Source organism: Microcaecilia unicolor, unplaced genomic scaffold, assembly GCF_901765095.1.
Source record: "Microcaecilia unicolor unplaced genomic scaffold, aMicUni1.1, whole genome shotgun sequence".
NCBI lineage: Eukaryota > Metazoa > Chordata > Amphibia > Gymnophiona > Siphonopidae > Microcaecilia > Microcaecilia unicolor.
Genome location: NW_021963519.1, coordinates 32,538 through 52,991, shown reverse-complemented (window position 1 = coordinate 52,991; position 20,454 = coordinate 32,538). Strand labels below are relative to the sequence as shown.

At 48.2% G+C, this 20,454-nt stretch overlaps 6 protein-coding genes and 1 pseudogene across 6 annotated transcripts; 4 read left to right on the top strand and 3 right to left on the bottom strand.

Annotated features, from left to right (window-relative positions):
• The first annotated feature begins 2,625 nt into the window (after positions 1-2,625).
• Positions 2,626-3,394, top strand: LOC115459380 (annotated as a pseudogene).
• Positions 3,395-3,882: 488 nt separating this feature from the next.
• Positions 3,883-4,389, bottom strand: LOC115459389 (histone H3). Its single transcript, XM_030189223.1, has one exon. The coding sequence runs from the start codon at positions 4,357-4,359 to the stop codon at positions 3,949-3,951; it is 411 nt and encodes a 136-aa protein (XP_030045083.1). The 5' UTR covers positions 4,360-4,389; the 3' UTR covers positions 3,883-3,948.
• Positions 4,390-13,447: 9,058 nt separating this feature from the next.
• On the top strand, positions 13,448-13,786 carry LOC115459386 (histone H4). Its single transcript, XM_030189219.1, has one exon. It carries the CDS (start codon positions 13,448-13,450, stop codon positions 13,757-13,759), a length of 312 nt encoding a protein of 103 aa, XP_030045079.1. The 3' UTR covers positions 13,760-13,786.
• A 521-nt stretch (positions 13,787-14,307) lies between these two features.
• On the bottom strand, positions 14,308-14,728 carry LOC115459384 (histone H2B type 2-E). The gene has a single exon (XM_030189217.1). The coding sequence runs from the start codon at positions 14,692-14,694 to the stop codon at positions 14,314-14,316; it is 381 nt and encodes a 126-aa protein (XP_030045077.1). The 5' UTR covers positions 14,695-14,728; the 3' UTR covers positions 14,308-14,313.
• Positions 14,729-15,042: 314 nt separating this feature from the next.
• Positions 15,043-15,487, top strand: LOC115459383 (histone H2A type 1-E-like). The gene has a single exon (XM_030189216.1). It carries the CDS (start codon positions 15,043-15,045, stop codon positions 15,433-15,435), a length of 393 nt encoding a protein of 130 aa, XP_030045076.1. The 3' UTR covers positions 15,436-15,487.
• A 3,759-nt stretch (positions 15,488-19,246) lies between these two features.
• Positions 19,247-19,691, bottom strand: LOC115459382 (histone H2A type 1-E-like). Its single transcript, XM_030189215.1, has one exon. It carries the CDS (start codon positions 19,689-19,691, stop codon positions 19,299-19,301), a length of 393 nt encoding a protein of 130 aa, XP_030045075.1. The 3' UTR covers positions 19,247-19,298.
• Positions 19,692-20,017: 326 nt separating this feature from the next.
• On the top strand, positions 20,018-20,422 carry LOC115459385 (histone H2B type 2-E). Its single transcript, XM_030189218.1, has one exon. It carries the CDS (start codon positions 20,042-20,044, stop codon positions 20,420-20,422), a length of 381 nt encoding a protein of 126 aa, XP_030045078.1. The 5' UTR covers positions 20,018-20,041.
• The last annotated feature ends 32 nt before the right edge of the window (positions 20,423-20,454 follow it).

The window sequence follows — 20,454 nt, the reverse complement described above, 5'->3', positions numbered from 1 at the left end:
CCATTTGGCGTTTTCCCCAATGCCGTCCACTTTGGCCGGCTTCGCGGGCGCGTATGTCGACAACCCGTTTCCGCAGGCGTCTTTTGCCCGTTTTCAGGTGGTGAGCTCAAATCCCACTAATGCTTTTGTACATTGCGGCCATTTGCTGTTTCTTTGTGGATTTGTCTCGAGTCGTGCATTTTAGCGGTCTCCCCTTGCAGCCCTCCTTTTCAGCCATCTAGCATGCCCCTCGATCCTACCTGGCTCTGGGGCCAGCATGCCCCGTCCTGCTCGTGCCACAGGCCGGCCGCGCGCTTTGTCCACCGTCAGGGCCTGGCCGGGGGGGCCACCTCGTGTGTGGCAGACCGTGAGGTGGAGCAGGGACTGTCTTTCTTCTATGTTTGTGCAGCGCTGCGTACGCCTTGTAGCGCTATAGAAATGCTAAATAGTAGTAGTAGTTGCTTCAGTTCGCGCTTTCATCCCCCTGCTCTTTCCAGTGAAGTTGCGTTTTGTTTTTCCGGTGCCTTCACCTCCTGCGCGTGCTTGGGGAGGGTCCAGGACGGCCGCTTGCCTCTTCCGCCCCTCTTTGCTCGCGGTCCCCAAGACGCGGTGAGGACCGTGACCACCCAAGGCTCAGGAGCTCTTGTTAGATGCGGCGCCATTAGGCCCTGCCCTTAGGTCTGTCGACCTGCCGGCTCCTCACCAGATGGGCACAATAAATTTCAGTGCCTCGGGGTCTGGTTGGGGCGTCAAAGTAACTGTATTGATTACCAACTTGGATAAATTCCTGTACTTGGATAAATGTTCCGTTGCCACGTATTTCTCCAGGGTCACCATGCTTTCGGCCTGGTATGGGAACATGGGAGCAATTCTCCTGCATGCCAGAAATTTTCCCATGCAGCCCCTCCCTATTGCTTCAGCCACCTCTACATCTGGGCCAATTTACAGGTGTATCTCTAGCAGGGGTTCCTTTCATATCGTACACTTTATAACACTCTCATGTTTCCGCCTCAAGTGCTACGCCCGAGGCTTGCTGTGACCCGGTTGCTTTCTGTGGGTTTACAGGCATACAGTTGACAAATCGTGCTATACCCGTATTCCTTCCTGTCCCCTTTGGTTGGAGCAATGGTCTTGCAATTCAGAGGTAGCGGGTTCACAGCGCACTGCTGCTCCTTGTGACCTTTGGTTGGAGCACCGGTCTTGCAATTCAGAGGTAGCGGGTTCATAGCGCACTGCTGCTCCTTGTGATCTTTGGTTAGAGCACAAGTCTTGCAGTACAAAGGTGGCGGCTTCATATCCCACTGCTGCTCTTTGTGATACTGTTCACTTTATAACACGCGCATGTCTCCACCTCAAGTGCTGCGGCAGAGGCTGGATTACCCGGTTGCCTGCTGTGTGATTTGCATGCATACGGTTGACAAATCATTGGCTATACTATACCCATATTCCTTCCCCCTTTTATGACTCAGCTGCTACCCTTTCTCACCTTTCTATTAATGCTTGCTCATTCTTGCTTAAGAAGCCCCAAGGGCTCCCGATGCACAGAGCTACCTTCATCGTGCAGGTCATGCAAATGTGGATTGCTACCCTGAGGGCTGCTTGTTAAAGTTAATGAAGTTTTCTAGCCAATTACAGTGGTTTAATTATTTTCAGGTATAGGAGATGCCTGGCATCCCCTGTTAAGGCTTTTCTGGCGTTAAGATGAGAAATGCTATCCTTGGTGGCGCTGGTGGGGGGTGTCATTTTTGCTGGCATATCCTTGTTAATGTATGATAAAATACCTGGGTGCAAAATATATGTATTTTCTGCCAGAGCAATAAAGAACCATACTGGACTTAAATTAAATCACAACAGGAGAGTTAATTCTCGCTAAGGCCTTTTGGTGTTATTTAGAAAGTTACATATATAATCTCCTTATCAATTTGTTACTCCCCTTTCCTTTTTATGGTCTGAAAGGATTTGATACATTTTTTTCTTGTGGAGATTGTTTTCTTTCCTTGTTTTATGTTTTGCTTTAGCAAGTATTAACTTGTACATTATTTTCTATAAATGCACCCCAGGCAACACTTGAGCACCTAAACTAGGATTTTGATTATTAAGACAACAAACGTTTAATAGGTTCAATACCAGGATAGTGCAGAATAGTATGTGCTAGTTCTCTTTAGTTAGATCAGGTTTTTTTAATGAGAATTTTCCTAGGGAAGAGCCGATGAGGAACAGTGTCATTTTACACCTTTTAAAAAATTGTTCCAGAGAGTTTATATAAATGTAGAGCCAGAGATCGCTTTAATTTTCACAAATCAAAATGTTTGTTTTATGGCTTTGGGAGCTGAAGAAGACTGAAGGAAGCAGTTCGTGCGCTCTTTTCAACTTTATTAGCCCACATCTAGATCACAAACCACGGTTTCTCCACACTGTAAACTCTTCTTTTGAGATCCGAATGAGAATGTTTGTGGAAATGAAAGTCATTTTGTCATAAAAACATAATTTCGGGTGCTGAAGAAACACAGGGCTAGAAGAGCCGTAGACTAGAGTCTGTAGAAAGCAGGCATTGAGTGGGCAGCCAATCAGAGGGCGGCTGCTACTATAAATAAGAGGAAGAGCGGGCCGGGGCGGTTCTAGTTCAGCAAGTGAAGTGAAGGAAACGCGGAGCTTTAGTAATTTGCTTTTTCTCTGCACTAGAAGTCCGACTGACTCCTTTGTTGTTAAAAAGGGAGAATGGCAGAAACGGCTCCAGCGGCTGCACCACCAACGGCGGCTCCTCCAGGCGCGGCCAAGAAAAAGGCGAAGAAGCCGACTGGAGCGGCGAAAGCGCGCAAGTCATCATCGGGCCCCAGCGTCTCAGGAGCTGATCGTGAAGGCCGTGTCAGCTTCAAAGGAGCGCAGTGGCATGTCCCTGGCTGCCCTGAAGAAGGCTCTGGCGGCGTCGGGCTACGACGTGGAGAAGAACAATAGTCGCTTGAAGCTGGCGGTCAAGAGCCTGGTGAGCAAGGGCAGCCTCCTGCAGACCAAGGGCAGCGGAGCTTCGGGCTCCTTCAAACTGAACAAGAAGCAGCCGGAGAGCAAGAAGAAGAGCGCTCCCAAAAGCAAGAAACCGGCCGTGAAGAAGCCGAAAAAGGCGGCATCGGCGGGAGTGAAAAAGAGTCCGAAGAGAGCCAAGAAACCGTCAGCAGCCGCTACCAAGAAAGTAGCCAAGAGCCCCAAAAAGCCCAAAGCGGTTAAAGCCAAGAAAGTAGCTAAAAGCCCGGCTAAAGCAGTGAAACCGAAGGTGAAAAAAAGTCCAGCAAAGGCTGCGAAACCCAAAGCCAAAAAGGCCGGAAAGGGGGCGCCTAAGAAAAAGTGAAGCTTTCAAAATTTGTTCATTCTCATATAAACCCAAAGGCTCTTTTCAGAGCCACTACCACACAGATCAAAGAAAGAGTAAGATGAGTTTGGTTCTTATTAAATGACATGGAAAAGCCTGCTTCTGCAGTTATGTATTATAGAAGCCAGAGCTTCACCAAAGGATAGGCGTAGCCGCCAGCAAGTTGGTTTAATTCAGCAGAAGCAGGTACGCTCTGAATAAAAGTTGCACTCCTTTGGCCTTTTCTGGGCGCAAAAAAAAAAAATCCCCATTGCTACAATTCAGCAGACGAGAATAGAGCAAGGGAACACGGGTGTTTCAATAATGCAGCCTAAACAGCGGTTTGGGGGGGGGGGGGGGGGGCGGCGTTACCACGATTCAGTAGACGAGAAGAGGCCAAGGGAGGGAGCAGGGCTTGTTCAATACTGTAGTTGGGAGGGGGTGGGGGAAGAGAGCGGTGAAGAGAGATTGCAAGATGCTGCCTACAATCCTTAAGCCTTCAACAGCCTGGAAATCGGGAGCTAAGTAGTAACCATAGAGCAGACTGACTCGTCAGCTCTTTTTGTGTAGGGATGTGGTGGCTCTTAAAAGAGCCTTTTGGGTGTGTTGCTTGAGTAGAATGCTTTTTAAGCCCTCTCGCCACGAATACGACGGGCCAGCTGGATATCTTTGGGCATGATGGTGACTCTCTTGGCGTGGATAGCGCACAGATTGGTATCCTCGAAGAGCCCCACCAGGTAAGCCTCGCTAGCCTCCTGCAGGGCCATGACAGCCGAGCTCTGGAAGCGCAAGTCGGTCTTGAAATCTTGCGCGATCTCTCGCACCAGGCGTTGGAAGGGCAGCTTGCGAATAAGCAACTCAGTAGACTTTTGGTAGCGGCGGATTTCCCGCAGCGCTACAGTACCCGGTCGATAGCGATGAGGCTTCTTCACACCGCCTGTGGCTGGGGCGCTTTTACGAGCGGCCTTGGTCGCCAACTGCTTACGAGGAGCTTTTCCTCCAGTAGACTTACGGGCAGTCTGCTTAGTACGGGCCATGCTGGCCACAAGCTCTTCTTAGTTCTCTTCTGCTTTCAAAAAGATACCACTGGGTAAAGCGCCAGAACAGAAAAGATACCAATCAACGCCCCGTTCTGCTCTTTTATGGTTGCTCCATGGCTGCTGATAGGCTCCGAGAACCGTTAATGAAGGAATGAAAAGCCCGCCCTGTGGCGTGATTGGTGCTTTACATAGAGGCGCATCTCTTTCTCTTGCTAGAAAATGGCCGCCTTCGTAGAACACGGCTCGAAACCGTGGTTTGAGTTCACGTTTGGTATCCATTTTGTTTTTAGTGAACCTGATAAAAAAAAGTGTCTTACTTAGTTTTGGAGGGGGTGGGGGTTCGTTTTTGTTTCATATTCTCCACATTCTTAGATTAACATTTTGAAATCTTGTAAACGAATAAGTAGACCGAACCCGAGGTTTAAAATTCCCCCCTGTGCAGTGATCGGAAAGAAACTCTTCTTAGTTACCAGCCAATCCCGGGGACCAACAAATGTTCAAATGTCTTGGGATGCTGCTGTTAAGTATGCTTACCAAAGGGATTTTTCTCATTTTTGGTCGTGGCCGGGAGGTGGTTGCACCTGGACATAAAAATGAAGTCTTGATAACTATCTTACTCTCTACAGCAGTGTTAGAAGAGGGAATTGGTCTATAAAATCTGCAAAAGTAATGTTGCGGCCTGCCGCTTGGGGTACCTCTCCAATCAAGGCATCATGGCATTCAGCCTGGTGGGGGTGGGGGCCCTGGTGAATAGCTCAAGGTTTTTGCTGGCCTCCTTGCCTTTGTGTTGGTTTTCTTGGGCAAACGGCAAGGGGGTGCGGGGCTCCGCATGTGGCACACAGGTGCTTGAATTTGCAGTCGTGAATGTTGCAGGTGCCTTTGTGTACTTCCAACAGACCTCTCGAGAAAGCGTGGTAGGCCTCCCATGCCTGTTCCCTGCCATGGGTGCTTTGTGCTGGGGGGCATGCCTCGGTGCGTTGTGGGGTCGTGTGAGGACATTCCGCAGCCACAAGCCGCCGTCGTCTATCCCAAGCCTTCCTAGGGTTTGCCTCCATCTTGTCCCTAAAGTGCTCGTCATATGCTAACCAGGCATAACCCTCGTGTTCACGGTAGATGATTAAAACTGTTTCTAGGTAACAGAGCATGGGGTCCATTTGATCACGCTGCTTCCTGTACACGATGCTCATCATGCGTGCATAGGATATTACACAGCACGCAAGGTTCCGTGGGAGCTCTCTGGTGTGGTCTGGTAACAGGTCGCCCCTTTTTGCTCGCTTCTTCGCATGTCGCCTGCGTCCGTCCTCTACCAGCTTGAAAATGTCGAAATACCTCCGACGCATGACCTTTTTTCGAAGGGACTTGGGAACTCTCTGCCATAGCCGCTCTGTGGGGACACCGTGGGTGAGCGCGTTAGTGTCTCCGGTAGGGGAGACAGAGGAAGAAGATGAAGAAAACGAGGAAGAAGAGGAGGAGGAGTCAGAAGACGATGTGGAACTGGAGCGACCAGATCGCCTACGTTTCTTACCTTTCTTCCTCCGTTTGACCTCCCGGTGCTTCCGTGTTGCTAAGTGGAGGTTGCTGTCTCCATCAGATAGGGTGCGGCCCCTGGGAGTCACTCCGGGGGCCATCTGGTGGCTGCTTGATGTCCCCGCTACTTCCTGCACCGCCTCGCGGCCCGGTGTGCGCCGGGGGTCGTGTCGTACCATACGGGCGTCATCAGTCATGGGTCTGCAGTGGGGTGAAGCTGTAGGTCCATGTGCCACCTTGTCTCCCTCAGACTGGGTAGCTGTCGTTGGGAGTCCGCGATGAGGTGCATGTCCACAGGGGGCAAAGCAAGCAGGAGGTGACCTGCAATGGTCGTCCCCGTGACAGGCGTGAAGCTGGGTGGTATCCACAGTGGTGTCGGAGCCTGCAGTACGACGGTGATCTACTCCGTCTAGGACGGGAGCGGGATCGTTGGCTCCTGGGCCGCTCGGCTGATCTGTGATTCCCTGTGTTGCTCCTGGATCTGCTGGATCTTGCACCCTGAAGCAGGCGGGGGGTCTGAACTTGGGGATGCTGATCGGTACGCCGAGACCCATCTGAACTGCTGTTGGAGAAGGACCATCTTCTGCGCCGTGTCCCCCCCCCCCCCCCCCCCCCCCCGTCTGCCTGGAGATGTCAAGGCTGAAGCAGCATTGTCCGTGCTGTGCAGGTCAGGCAGTTCTGGGAAGGATAGCTCCGCAGGTTGTAGTGGCAAAGCAGGCGCGGATGCACGTGGCAGGGGCAGGTCAGCTAAATCAATGTATCTCTCCGGGTGCCTCCGGCGTCTCGTTGATATGCGGGGAGATGTGACTGCTGCCTCGGGTAGTCCCTCCTCTGCCCGACTTGGGGGTGGCTGAGTAGCTTGCACACGTCGAGGCATGGTGCAATGAAAAGTCTGAGGGCTCCTCTAAAGAAAGTCCAGAAAAGTCTGAGGGCTCCTCTAAAGAAAGTCCAACAGCAATGCGCAATGCCCGTCGACTAAACACTCGAACAAAACAAAACTAAACAAAAAACGCGAGTCTAAGGTCTAGCACGGGCGCAAAAAGCCAGACACTCAAAAGGAAAAGAAAACCTCTTACTTGCCGACCTGCCACGGGGCTCAGTTGAAAACGAAAGTAAAATTCTTTACTTGCTGAGCTGCAAGGAAAAGAAAACCTTTTTCCTGCCAATCTGCCACGGGGCTCAGCTGAAAACGAAAGTAAAATTTTTTACTTGCTGAGCTGCAAGGAAAAGAAAACCTTTTTCCTGCCGATCTGCCACGGGGCTCAGCTGAAAACGAAAGTAAAATTCTTTACTTGCTGAGCTGCTGCGATCGTAGTCTGCTGGTCTCACTCCCGGTGCCTTCACTGCACGTGGGGAAACAAAGAACAAAGATGCTGTACGCCCATGTACCGAACAAAAAGAAAAACTTGTGTACCGTCTGCTTCAAAAGACCCGCTCAGGCCCCCTCGGCAGTCTTTTAACCTATGTCTGGAGCCCACCCGCTGTGACCCCGCTACGTCACCTGGGATGGCGGGGAAGCCGGAAGCGGGGGGCGATTCGGACCAGGGGGCAAGCATGCGGCAGCCGCCATGTTATGTCCGGCTGCTCCGCATTCGCTTCGCTTGCCTCCTTAAAGTTGTGCACAGAAACCGTGTTTTTACGAAGTATACTTGGCATGCACCCTACTTTATTTGCACTGGCCCCATTCAGCTTTTGGCAAAAACTAGCCTTTGGTCCAGCAGAAGCCAAGCCTGCCTTATCTTCCCCTGATACCCCTTTTTTCTGGGCTGAGCTCTAAAACAGATAGGGAAGGCTCTACAAGCAAAATTCACAGAAAGGGACTTTGCTGGATAGCAAGTCAAGGATGTTAGACAGTAGGTATGACCCTATCTAGCCCATTATATGGGCTGAAGCCAGTAGGTGGAGATTGCCACCATTTTCGCTTCCCCGAAACAATAGCAAAAGATTACCAGAAATAAGGGGCTTCCTATATGTAGATATGTAATTTTTTATTTCATGATATTTATACAGTGCTTTTTTTGTAGAAAAAAAGGTGCCGGTACTCATTATGGGCGGGGTCACCACATATGGCTCCACCCCTGATAGCCACACCCACATTAACCACACCCCCTATACCAGCCATGGCGCATATAAACAGACATCATTGAAAATATTATAGTACTATAGGAGAAAAAAATAACGTGATTTTTTTCATTATAAATAATCTCTGTAAACTCTTACAGCTCCAGTATACCCAGTGCAAAATAAGACAGCCAATGTAAATTCTCAAATTGGACATAATTACAAACACTAAAATGAAAATAAAATGATTTTTTTCTACCTTTGTCTGGTGACTGTTTTTCTTTCCATATTGGTCCCAGTCTGTGATTCTGCTTTCTTTTCTTTTCGCTTAACTCTTCTGTGCCATTTGTCATTTTTGTCTCCTTTTTCTTTGCTTTCTTCAATATTTTTCAGGCTCTCTCTCTGTCCAGATTTAATTCATTCTTACTATCCATTCTTTAATTTCCTTCATCTACCTGTGGCTTTTCATCTTTTCCTCACCCTTGTTCTCCCCATGCCCCTTCCTCTTATTCGCCAGTCTTTCTCAATTCCCCTTTTCCATCCAGCAGTTCTGCTTTCTCTCCCCATCCTTCCAGTGTCTCCCCTATTTCTTTCTGCATTCTTCCATCCAGCATCTTCCCTCTCTCTCTCCCCAGCCTTCCATCTGTTTTCCCCCTCTCTCTCCCCAATCCTTCCATCTGTTTTTCCCTCTCTCCCCAATCCTTCCATCTGTTTTTCCCTCTCTCCCCATCCTTCCATCTGTTTTCCCCTCTCTCCCCAATCCTTCCCTCTGTTGTTTTCCCTTTCTCTCTCTCCCCAATCCTTCCCTGTTTTCCCTCTCTCTCTATCCCCATCCTTCCATCTGTTTTCCCTCTCTCTCCCCAATCCTTCCCTGTTGTTTTCCCTCTTTCTCTCCCTCCCCAATCCTTCCCTCTGTTGTTTTCCCTCTCTCTCCCCAATCCTTCCCTCTGTTGTTTTCCATCTCTCTCCCAAATCCTTCCCTCTGTTGTTTTCCCTCTCTCTCCCAAATCCTTCCCTCTGTTGTTTTCCCTCTTTCTCTCTTTCCCCAATCCTTCCCTCTGTTGGTTTCCCTCTTTCCCTCTCTCCCCAATCCTTCCCTCTGTTGGTTTCCCTCTTTCCCCAATCCTTCCCTCTGTTGGTTTCCCTCTTTCTCTCTCTCCCCAATCCTTCCCTCTATTGTTTTCCCTCTCTCTCCCCCCAATCCTTCCCTCTATTGTTTTCCCTCTCTCTCCCCAATCCTTCCCTCTGTTGGTTTCCCTCTTTCTCTCTCTCCCCCCAATCCTTCCCTCTGTTGTTTTCCCTTTGTCTCTCTCCCCAATCCTTCCCTCTGTTGTTTTCCCTCTTTCTCTCTCTCCCCAATCCTTCCCTCTGTTGTTTTCCCTCTCTCTCTCTCTCCCAAATCCTTCCCTCTGTTGTTTTCCCTCTTTCCCCAATCCTTCCCTCTGTTTGGTTTCCCTCTTTCTCTCTCTCCCCAATCCTTCCCTCTGTTGGTTTCCCTCTCCCTGCCATGTTTGGCGCGAAGACGCGACGCACGCGGCACCAGCCCCTATTTCCGGGCGCTGCTGCTTCTCCTGTTGTTGAGCAGCAGCGGCCGCTACACAAAGAAAAAGAAGATTAAAAAAAAATTGAAACCTGGCTGAAACGCGGCACCCCGGCACTGTAGACAGCCATTAGGCATTGGCTGTTGCCCCGCAACCGCTCCTCCTCTTGCCTCTACGTCACTGCCCCTGGAGGAAGACCCCGGAGGAGCGCAGTGACGTAGAGGCAAGAGGAGGAGCGGCTGCGGGGCAACAGCCAATGCCTAATGGCTGTCTACAGTGCCGGGGTGCCGCGTTTCAGCCAGGTTTGAAGTTATTTTTAAAATCTTTTTCTTTGTGTAGCGGCCGCTGCTGCTCAACAGGAGAAGCAGCAGCGGCCGGAAATGGGGGCTGGCACTGCGTGCGGGACATGGACTCACGGGGCGGGGGGAGCAAAAAAAAAAAAAAGGTGCCGGTACGCCGTACCGTTGCGTACCGGCACAAAAAAAGCACAATTGTAGCTGGTAGAAACAGCAGTTATAAACTCTGTATTTTGTGCTCATTTTTCTATACTGTTCAATACAATACAGATGCGAAATGTCATTGAGGATATCCTGTTTACTGATGGGTTCATCTTAACAGTTGTTGTAATCTACCTTGGGATGCCTGGTATTATAAAGATGGAATATACTGAAATGAAATGGAAGTAAAACAAAACTCTCCTTTCATTGGGACACATGGAATCACAACCACAGCTAATGAAAACTGAAACTAAAAACCAGAGTGTTCTTTTGCAGTGGCTGACTTTGCTTCACAATCCAAGTCACAGCTGATTTCATAACTTCATGCCAAATTTAGGACTCCTTTTACAAAGCCATGATAGTGATTCCTTTACGTTAAATGTGACGAAGACCATAGGAATGAAGTGGGCTTCGTCACATTTCTGCCCTGGAATCACTAGTGTGGCTTTGAGAATGGAGCCCTGAAATTCCTGCTACAATTTTGTATCAAAGCAATGATTTGGAGCACTCTATTTAACAAATAAACTATTGTGTGAGATTAAACCTGCATTACTTAAAAATAAGTACAACCCCACCACCCGACAAGAATACAAAGAATAGCCCCACCCACCCTGGACTACCTTACAATCTCAGGTGGTATAGTCAGGGCAGGAGCGATTTTCCAGCTCCAGTAGACATTTTGAGTGCAGAGTCAGAATGGGCAGGAGTAAATGGGGATGACCCCTTCCCCAACAACACCCTTAGACTACCAGGGATTGTAAAATAGACCAAAGGGGCTTACAGATAACGGAGGGGGAGGATGAAGGGAGACAATCGGGACAAAGCATATATTTCCGGTCAGAACTGAAATTAACCAAAAATTAAAATAACACCTTAATTTGAATCCCTTGTCTCATTCACACCCCTGATGTAGCTCCTCCATAGACTCTTGTTTATCACTTTCATATACTCTTAGATCTTCTTGTTCACAACCCACTGCCCTTGGAATATCTTGTCATTCTCTTCTTATCTCCGTCCTGTCCTCATTTATAGGTGCCCCATATCCTCCAGAGCCCCAACCGCGACCTTTCACAGACACACTACCTCTCCTAGCCCGATCATGCTGTTTCTCTATTCCTCCCCTTTTATGCACTGCTGCAATGTAGCACAATATCCCACCCGTTGCACCTTTTGCCGGGACCACGGTAATAAACAAGCAAGGCAGATGCGTGAGACTGTGGCTCTCTACCTGCTGCTACTACCGTTTCCTGCACCTGTCTCGCTTCCTTTGAGGTAAACCTCAGGGGCCTGCACAGTAAGCTGTAGCGGCAAGCAGAGACCAGCGGTACCTCACCTCAGCCTTGCTCATTTATTAGCGCAGACCCGGCGAGGTACAATAAGTGAAATGGGAAATCTGGAATAAGGGGAGAAAGAGAGTAATATTAGATTGAGGAGGGTGAGGGAGAGATAGACAGTGCAATACTGATGGGGAAACACTAGATGTGCTGGAGAGCAAGAGACAGAGGGACAGTACTGCACAGTAGGAGGGACAGAGGTGTATTTCTGGATGCGGTGGAATAGATTGGCATATGCTATTCTAAATGATTGAGTTGTGGGGGGGGGGGGGGGGGGGACGAAAACAGAGACATGAGCATTGCTGCATGCCAGAGGTTGAGAAACAGGTAATGTTGGATGGGCTGGCGAGAGGCTGCAGAGAGAGGAAATACTGCATAGGAGGGGAAGGGGGCAATGTTACCTGAGGAAAGAGAGATAGGCAGTATCAATGCTGAATGGTGGGGAGAATAGAGAGGGGCAGGGAAGAAGACAGGGTCAGGGGAATCTCCATTGAAAAAAAGAGACAGATAAATAGGTAATGCTAGTTGATGGGGATGGGGTGGGGGAGGGAAGGAGAGGGAATATATTGCATGGGGGGGGGGGGGGTGAGAGAGAAAGAGAGATAGGGCAATGCTTGATGTGCGGAGAGAGAGGGCAATACCGAATGGTGCACTATTCAGCATTGCTACTTCATATCTCTCTTTATCCTTCATGGAGGATAGGAGCAGCACAAGGCCTCTACTGCATTTTGATCCCCCTTCTCCAGTGGGGCTTGGGGTGAAATGTCCTGCCTTTGTGCCCAATTGGGTGGCAGAAGGTGAAGAGGATTGTGGCAGAGGCAGTAGCAGGAAAAGAGATGAAAGGAAATGTTTAAAGAAAGGCTTAAATGTGATGAAGGATTTGTCTTCAGGTAGAGGCTTATGGAGTTGGTTCCATATAAGCGTTGCCAGGAAATAAAAAACACTCTGCTGTGTAGTAGCAAGCCATACCAACGATGGGGATGGAAGAACAAGGTGGTGGTCATTGAGAGGGTCAGTACTGCAGAGGGAACAGTTAAGGAAGCCAAATAACTGGGGGAGTAATCACAAAAAGTCCTGAAAGAAGAAGAAGCTGGTACTGTAATCAAAAGACAATGGATAACCAAAGCAGACCAGCAAATAGGGAAGGGACACACTCAAATTTACAGGCACCTCATAAAAAACATAAGAATAGCCACACTGGGTCAGACTAATCATCCATCTAGCCCAGTTTCCTGTTTCCAGTGGTATGCAATCTAGGTCACAAGTATCTGGCAGAAACCCAAATAGTAGCCTCATTCCATGAGACCAGTTCCGGGGCTTGCAGTGGCTTCGCCATGTCTGTCTCAATACTAAACTATGGACTTTTCCTCCAAAAGTTGTCCAAACCTTTTTTAAACCCAGATATCTAGATTTGCAAGTAGGTGAACATTAAGGCCTGTGGTTTACTGCACACAATACTGGTTGTGCTCTAAATCCAGAGTGACATTAGAGATATGCTTTCTTGGATTGCTGCACCCCCAGTTGCAGAGTCCTCTTGGCATTTAAATCCTGGCCTCCCTGCTCTGTGGAGTGTCTTTTGTGAGGCAAATTTGATATGATTGGCATTACCAATTTTTATTCCACATTTTTCCTGAAAGCAGATAATAGTCTGCTAATACCACATTTGAGAATGCTGGAAAAATAAATCAGTTTAAAGCAGCAATGGGAAAAACAAGTAGAGAACAACAAAAGAAGTTTTCGTATGGAATGAGTGGAGACTGAGGAAGGGCAGGTTAGATGGTACTTTATATGTCCCTACTCGTCCTCATATTCAATGTAAATATCCTTCACGAGGCTTCTAATATAGCAACATTTTATGTGAACGGTATGTACACATAAAATAGACATACGGCATTGGATCAGTTAAGTTCATTTCTCTTCTTCTCACATGAAACCTTGAAGAAGTTGAAGAATGAACAAAGAGTCGGAGGCACGAATTGTGGGGGAGGGGAGGATTCAGCAGTCCCGCCTTTGTTTCAGGATCCAGTTCTCCATAAGGTCCGCTTCACCTCTATATTAGTGGCAGTTAGAAGTCTCTGCTTGTTATTTCTGTAGAGCTTTTCAGTTTGCACTTTGCGAGCTTAAAATGTCTGGTCGTGGTAAAGGTGGGAAGGGTTTAGGGAAAGGGGGTGCTAAGCGCCATAGAAAGGTGTTACGCGATAACATCCAAGGGATCACTAAGCCCGCTATCCGGCGCTTGGCTCGCCGAGGCGGAGTCAAGCGTATCTCCGGCCTCATCTACGAAGAGACTCGTGGGGTGCTGAAGGTTTTCTTGGAGAATGTTATCCGAGACGCCGTCACCTATACTGAGCACGCCAAGAGAAAGACAGTAACAGCTATGGATGTGGTGTATGCCCTGAAGCGCCAGGGCCGTACCCTGTATGGTTTCGGAGGCTAAAGGACCTGACTCTTATTTGAATCTATCCAACCAACCCAAAGGCTCTTTTAAGAGCCACCCACACATTCAGTAACAGAGCTGTGATGTTAGCTTTTTCTTTAAAAGCTGTTATATTCAGAGTGGGGTGTGGGAAAGTAAAAAACTCCTTTCCTCTTCAGCAATAAGGTAAAGGAGTAGTGCTAGTGTTAGCTTTTTCTTAATTTTGTCCGTATGTATGTTGAATAATTTTAGAACACAGTTACGATTTCATGTGTAGCCAGTTCTGAGGCCTAAAGGGGAAAGTTTGTTATATTTGTGGTGTGTGGGAAATATATCTTTTTTTTGCTCTATAATAAAAGCTGTTAGAGAGTGGGGTGTGGGAAAGATATGTTTGGAAAGTGAAAAACTCGATCTCCTTTCCTCTTTAGCAATAAGGTAAAGGAGTAGTGCTAGTGTTGGGCCAGCTCTACTCGGTCGTGCAGCAAAATTTTAGCGCTTTAGATAGAGTAAATTGGGTGGCTCTGAAAAGAGCCTTTGGGTTGTGTGTGTGCGGAAGCTGTAGGCTGAGCCCGCCATTACTTGGAGCTGGTGTACTTGGTGACGGCCTTGGTACCCTCGGACACGGCGTGCTTGGCCAGCTCACCGGGTAGCAGCAGACGCACTGCGGTTTGAATTTCCCTGGAAGTGATGGTAGAGCGCTTGTTATAGTGAGCCAGGCGGGAGGCTTCTCCAGCGATGCGCTCAAAGATGTCATTCACGAAGGAATTCATGATATTCATGGCTTTGGATGAAATGCCGGTGTCGGGATGAACCTGCTTCAGCACTTTATACACATAGATAGCATAGCTCTCCTTCCTGCTTCTCTTGCGCTTTTTCCCGTCCTTTTTCTGGGTCTTGCTAACGGCTTTCTTCGATCCCTTTTTGGGCGCGGGAGCAGATTTGGCTGGTTCAGGCATGACCACAAGCTCAGCAAAGCCGCTATCTAAAATGGACAAAGCACAGAATCGATCGTACTAGTGGAAAAGCTTGTTCGGATGGCAATTTATAGGGTCCCCATTCAAATTGCTGGCGCTGAGTTTCTCTCCTTGCTTTTTGGTCTAGACCAATGAAACGTCATCAGACCGCCTGGCAGCCCTGGGATTGGCCTATTTGCCTGCCCATTATGATAATAGCGGAGACAGGCAGGTTTCAGGACGGTTGGTTCTTAACCAATCGCGAAGGAGTGTAAGAAACAGTGGTAGAGAGTATAAAATGGTTCGATCTGTGAAAGCTTCAGCTATTTTTTCTAAAAACAACTGATCGAAATGTCTGGACGTGGCAAGCAAGGGGGTAAAGCTCGGGCCAAGGCTAAGACTCGCTCGTCCCGAGCGGGGCTGCAGTTCCCCGTGGGGCGTGTGCACAGACTGCTGCGGAAAGGTAACTACGCTGAGCGTGTGGGCGCCGGCGCCCCAGTCTATCTGGCGGCAGTGCTGGAATATCTGACCGCCGAGATCCTCGAACTGGCTGGTAATGCTGCGCGCGATAACAAGAAGACCCGCATCATCCCCAGGCACTTGCAGCTGGCCATCCGCAACGACGAAGAGCTGAACAAACTGCTTGGGAGAGTCACTATCGCGCAAGGCGGCGTGCTGCCCAACATCCAGGCGGTGCTTCTGCCTAAGAAAACCGAGAGTCACAAGGCGGCCAAGAGCAAGTAAAGCTGTCCCGCAGAGAGGACGAAACCAGGAACCCAAAAGGCTCTTTTCAGAGCCACCTACTTTTTCTCGTAAAGAGCCAGATTTCAGCGGAGTATCGCCTTAAAATAAAATAAGGAATCCTTTATTAAGTGTTTCTCTAGGTTAGGTATTACCCTTAGAGGCTGGTGATAATAGCCCTGAGTACCTGACTAGGGGGAAAAGAAATCAATGATTTGAGAACACACGGAGTTTAAAAAAAAAAAAGGTATGCCGGGAGTTCTGAGACGACCAGTGAAGACAGAAAAATTGAAATAAAAGCTAATACAGAGCAGCAGCTTTTGGAGAGGTCTCCTCCGCTCTAACCTAACTCCAGGCAGCAGTTTTAAGGTCTCGACCTGGAAAGATTTTCTGACCAATCCCTGCACAGGGCGGCCTTTTCAAACTTTGCCACTTTTTCGCTCTGCATATATGAAACAGCCGCTATTCGAGGGTGTTGCCAGCTTGAACGATACTATCCCATCCCTGACACATGCTACTCTTCCAGTTGCCTGGGCAAGCGAGGTCTTAAGCCGGATACCTCCGCATCCACCTAGGCTGTTGTCAGAGATAAAGAGATGCTCACACCGCCCCAATCCACCCCCATCGACTGCGGGTCCCAGACTGGCCAATCGCCCTTATTCTACGCTCTTGTGTTTGTTTGGTTAAAGTCTCAGAATTTTGAAAGAACAGCCTCATCACTGCTTTTACTATATTCTCTCGAAAGAAATGCCAAGAAGAACATCGATGGAGTTAGACAGATTGGATCGGAGGCTCTAAATGTGTCAGCAGATTCCTGGCCCTATTCGGCTTCAGTTACGCTGGGATAAATTCCTCTTTATTGATGAACCTAAGCTTTCCAGCTGGTTCTTTATCATTAGAAACCATATATCCAACCACCCCTGTAGGAAATTGATGTACCATTTAGATCTTTGCTGTGGAATTAAAGAATTTGTCCCGATTTTGGAGGCTCTTGGTGCATTTTTTGTTTTTTGGACTGTGCCTTGTGCTTTGAAACCTCTCTGTGCTGTTTTGTCAGCAATATAAGAAACATCTTTGAGGTTTTGGACAGAGCGACACTAATAGTTTCTTTTGGTTCTGAATGAGTTTTAAATGCCTAGAGTACCTTTTATGGACTCCTCTAATGAAGTGTCCTTGCCGTAATGGATCAATTTCCTAGACATAACCTTTTTGTTTTGTTTTTAAATAAACACACACAAAAAAGGTTTATTAGATGAAATGAGTCAGAGCCAGAACTCTCCACCACAAAAGAAAAAAAAAGGAAAGAAATTGAAAATAGACAGAGCCTTAAATGTGAAAAACCACAAATGAGTGTCTCACATTCTAGCAGCAAAGGGTGGAGTCCTCAGACCTGAATTCAAATATAGGCAGCTAACCGCGTACCAAATTTTGAAGAGCGAAAATACTAGTGCTAAACTGTACGGCTTTAGCACCATGTTTTATGACCTTGGGTGGGGAGGAGATGGGGGGATACATTTATCTCCCTACTGATCTATGGTCTGTCCTGTTTGTGCTGGCACTTTAAAGTCCCACCTAGGACTCATACATAATTTGCAAATCCTCTCCTCGTCGCACAGAAAGGCAGTTCACGGGAGATGCAGGGTTTACTGGACTCACCAAGGATAGTCCTTTCCTTATAAAGATTATGGAGGACCAGCAGGTAAACGCTTTTCAGTCTGGTCGCATCAAGGACAGTCACTTTTCTCAATAGCGACCAAGGGTACCTCTATTTTGTGTCTCAGGTACACAACGGAATGCTCTTCTCCTTATCGGTTTGTTTGCCCAAGTGCACTTCTAATGGCATAATCTCAGCTGCAAGTGTGTATCACATGAGTTTTAAGATGAAGTTCAGCATTAGCCAGTACTGGAGCAGTCACCAATGCAGGTCTTTGGAACTGAAAAGAGCGCTTTACCTTCTGGTGACCAAGAAATGGTGTTGAATAGCCTCTTCTTAGTCAGGGATTTGGCTATTACATAATTCTGGGGGGTCAAACCTCCAATTATGGTCTGCTGTCTCCATAAGAGAGAATTTGTCAGTAAACAAGACAAAGACCCATAGCAGATTGCTACTGGACGACCTGACAGTTCATCAGCCTAGATGGTTCATTGAAAGCTCTTTGTCTGATGCACATCATTAGTCTACACAATCGTGGTTACTACTACTTTTTGTGCGAAGAAGAATTACCGGAAAAATAACTTATTTATTTACCTTTTCATGCACTTCTCATTGAAAGCTCTTTGTCTACACAATCGTGGTTACTACTACCTTTTGTGGGAAGAAGAATTATGGGAAAATATCTCATTTATTTACCTTTTCATGCACTTCTCAGTCTCGGCAAACCCTCAATGAGCTGTATAATTAAATGCTTTGTGATTGTCCAAATCTACATTATGAACCAGTGGCGTAGCCAGACAGCCAGTTTGGGTGGGCCTGAGCCCAAAGTGGGTGGGCACAAAATTTTCTCTGCTCCACCCTACCTCCACCTCAAAATATAAATACTTTAGCTAATGAGGATCCTCAAGCTCAGTCAGCTGAAGACTTTCTCTGAAGGTGGCCAGAACTCTCTTTTACCAAGCTTGGCAGGCAGCAGCAATGACACTAAGCCACTGATGCCAGCACCCCACACATGCTTAGCTGTCGATGGCTCAAGGATGCTGTTGCCAGAGCTTGGTAGAAGGGAGTTCTGGCCGCCTTTGAATAGTAGCAACCCCAGCTACACTTAAAATATTATGACACAGACATTCATACACACTGGATTCTCAACTTGCCAGTCTTGAATTTCATAGCTCCACCTTGACAGCAAAAGTCCTGGAGCAGGCATTGGACCCCATGCCTGGTAATGGGTCTTGCGACCCACCATAATAAAACATATCTTGTACCTCCCTTATTGTTATCACTGGTAGCTCATGAGTCACAACCCCTATAAACTCGGGTGTCCACCCATTGTGACAACCCTAACCCCCCCCCCTCCCCACACACACACACACCCACACCCTTCCCATCAGTTCAGAAACCAGGCCCAGGACAAAAGGAGGGAGGGGGGGGGGGGTGGGCAAGCCTACTTCAAGGAGCTGAAAAGCCCTGATCCACAGAGTGGGCTGCTTAAGTATTCTTGCCCCACAGCCCACCCCTCAAGGACACGTGCCCAATGGGGTCAAGAGGGTCTGGCGAGAATTGGCATTTGACCTAAAATTCCGGAGGCTGGCTGGATCACAGAAGATCAAATTACATGATTTTCCAATGCAAGTTTTCTCTCACTATGCTATATCTTTTAATCCCTTGATCAGAGTAATTAGGCAATTCTGCACACAGTTTGAAATGTCATCACATGTACATTCGTTCTCTGGATTCTCTCTCTCTCTCTCACTCACACACACAGCTGTTTCATATATGCAGAGCGAAAAAGTGGCAAAGTTTGAAAAGGCCGCCCTGTGCAGGGATTGGTCAGAAAATCTTTCCAGGTCGAGATCTTAAAAATGCTGGGAGTTAGGAGAGCGCGGAGGGGACCTGTCCAAAAGCTGTATTAGGAGCTTTTATTTCAAATTTTCTGTCTTCACTGGTCGTCTCAGAACTCCCGGCATACCTTTTTTTTTTTAAACTCCGTGTGTTCTCAAATCATTGATTTCTTTTCCCCCTAGTCAGGTACTCAGGGCTATTATCACCAGCCTCTAAGGGGAATACCTAACCTAGAGAAACACTTAATAAAGGATTCCTTATTTTATTTTAAGGCGATACTCCGCTGAAATCTGGCTCTTTACGAGAAAAAGTAGGTGGCTCTGAAAAGAGCCTTTTGGGTTCCTGGTTTCGTCCTCTCTGCGGGACAGCTTTACTTGCTCTTGGCCGCCTTGTGACTCTCGGTTTTCTTAGGCAGAAGCACCGCCTGGATGTTGGGCAGGACGCCGCCCTGCGCGATGGTGACTCTCCCCAGCAGTTTGTTCAGCTCTTCGTCGTTGCGGATGGCCAGCTGCAAGTGCCTGGGGATGATGCGGGTCTTCTTGTTATCGCGCGCAGCATTACCAGCCAGTTCGAGGATCTCGGCGGTCAGATATTCCAGCACTGCCGCCAGATAGACTGGGGCGCCGGCGCCCACACGCTCAGCGTAATTACCTTTCCGCAGCAGTCTGTGCACACGCCCCACGGGGAACTGCAGCCCCGCTCGGGACGAGCGAGTCTTAGCCTTGGCCCGAGCTTTACCCCCTTGCTTGCCACGTCCAGACATTTCGATCAGTTGTTTTTAGAAAAAATAGCTGAAGCTTTCACAGATCGAACCGCTTTTATACTCTCTACCACTGTTTCTTACACTCCTTCGCGATTGGTTAAGAACCGACCGTCCTGAAACCTGCCTGTCTCCGCTATTATCATAATGGGCAGGCAAATAGGCCAATCCCAGGGCTGCCAGGCGGTCTGATGACGTTTCATTGGTCTAGACCAAAAAGCAAGGAGAGAAACTCAGCGCCAGCAATTTGAATGGGGACCCTATAAATTGCCATCCGAACAAGCTTTTCCACTACTAGTCTAGTACGATTCTTTGCTTTGTCTATTTTAGATAGCGACTTTGAGCTTGTGGCCATGCCTGAACCAGCCAAATCTGCTCCCGCGCCCAAAAAGGGATCGAAAAAAGCAGTTAGCAAGACCCAGAAAAAGGACGGCAAAAAGCGCAAGAGAAGCAGGAAGGAGAGCTACGCTATCTATGTGTATAAAGTGCTGAAGCAGGTTCATCCCGACACCGGCATTTCATCCAAAGCTATGAACATCATGAATTCATTCGTGAATGACATCTTTGAGCGCATCGCTGGAGAAGCCTCCCGCTTGGCTCACTATAACAAGCGGTCTACCATCACTTCCAGGGAAATTCAAACCGCAGTGCGTCTGCTGCTACCTGGTGAGCTGGCCAAGCACGCCGTGTCCGAGGGTACCAAGGCCGTCACCAAGTACACCAGCTCCAAGTAATGGCGGGCTCAGCCTACAGCTTCCGCACACAC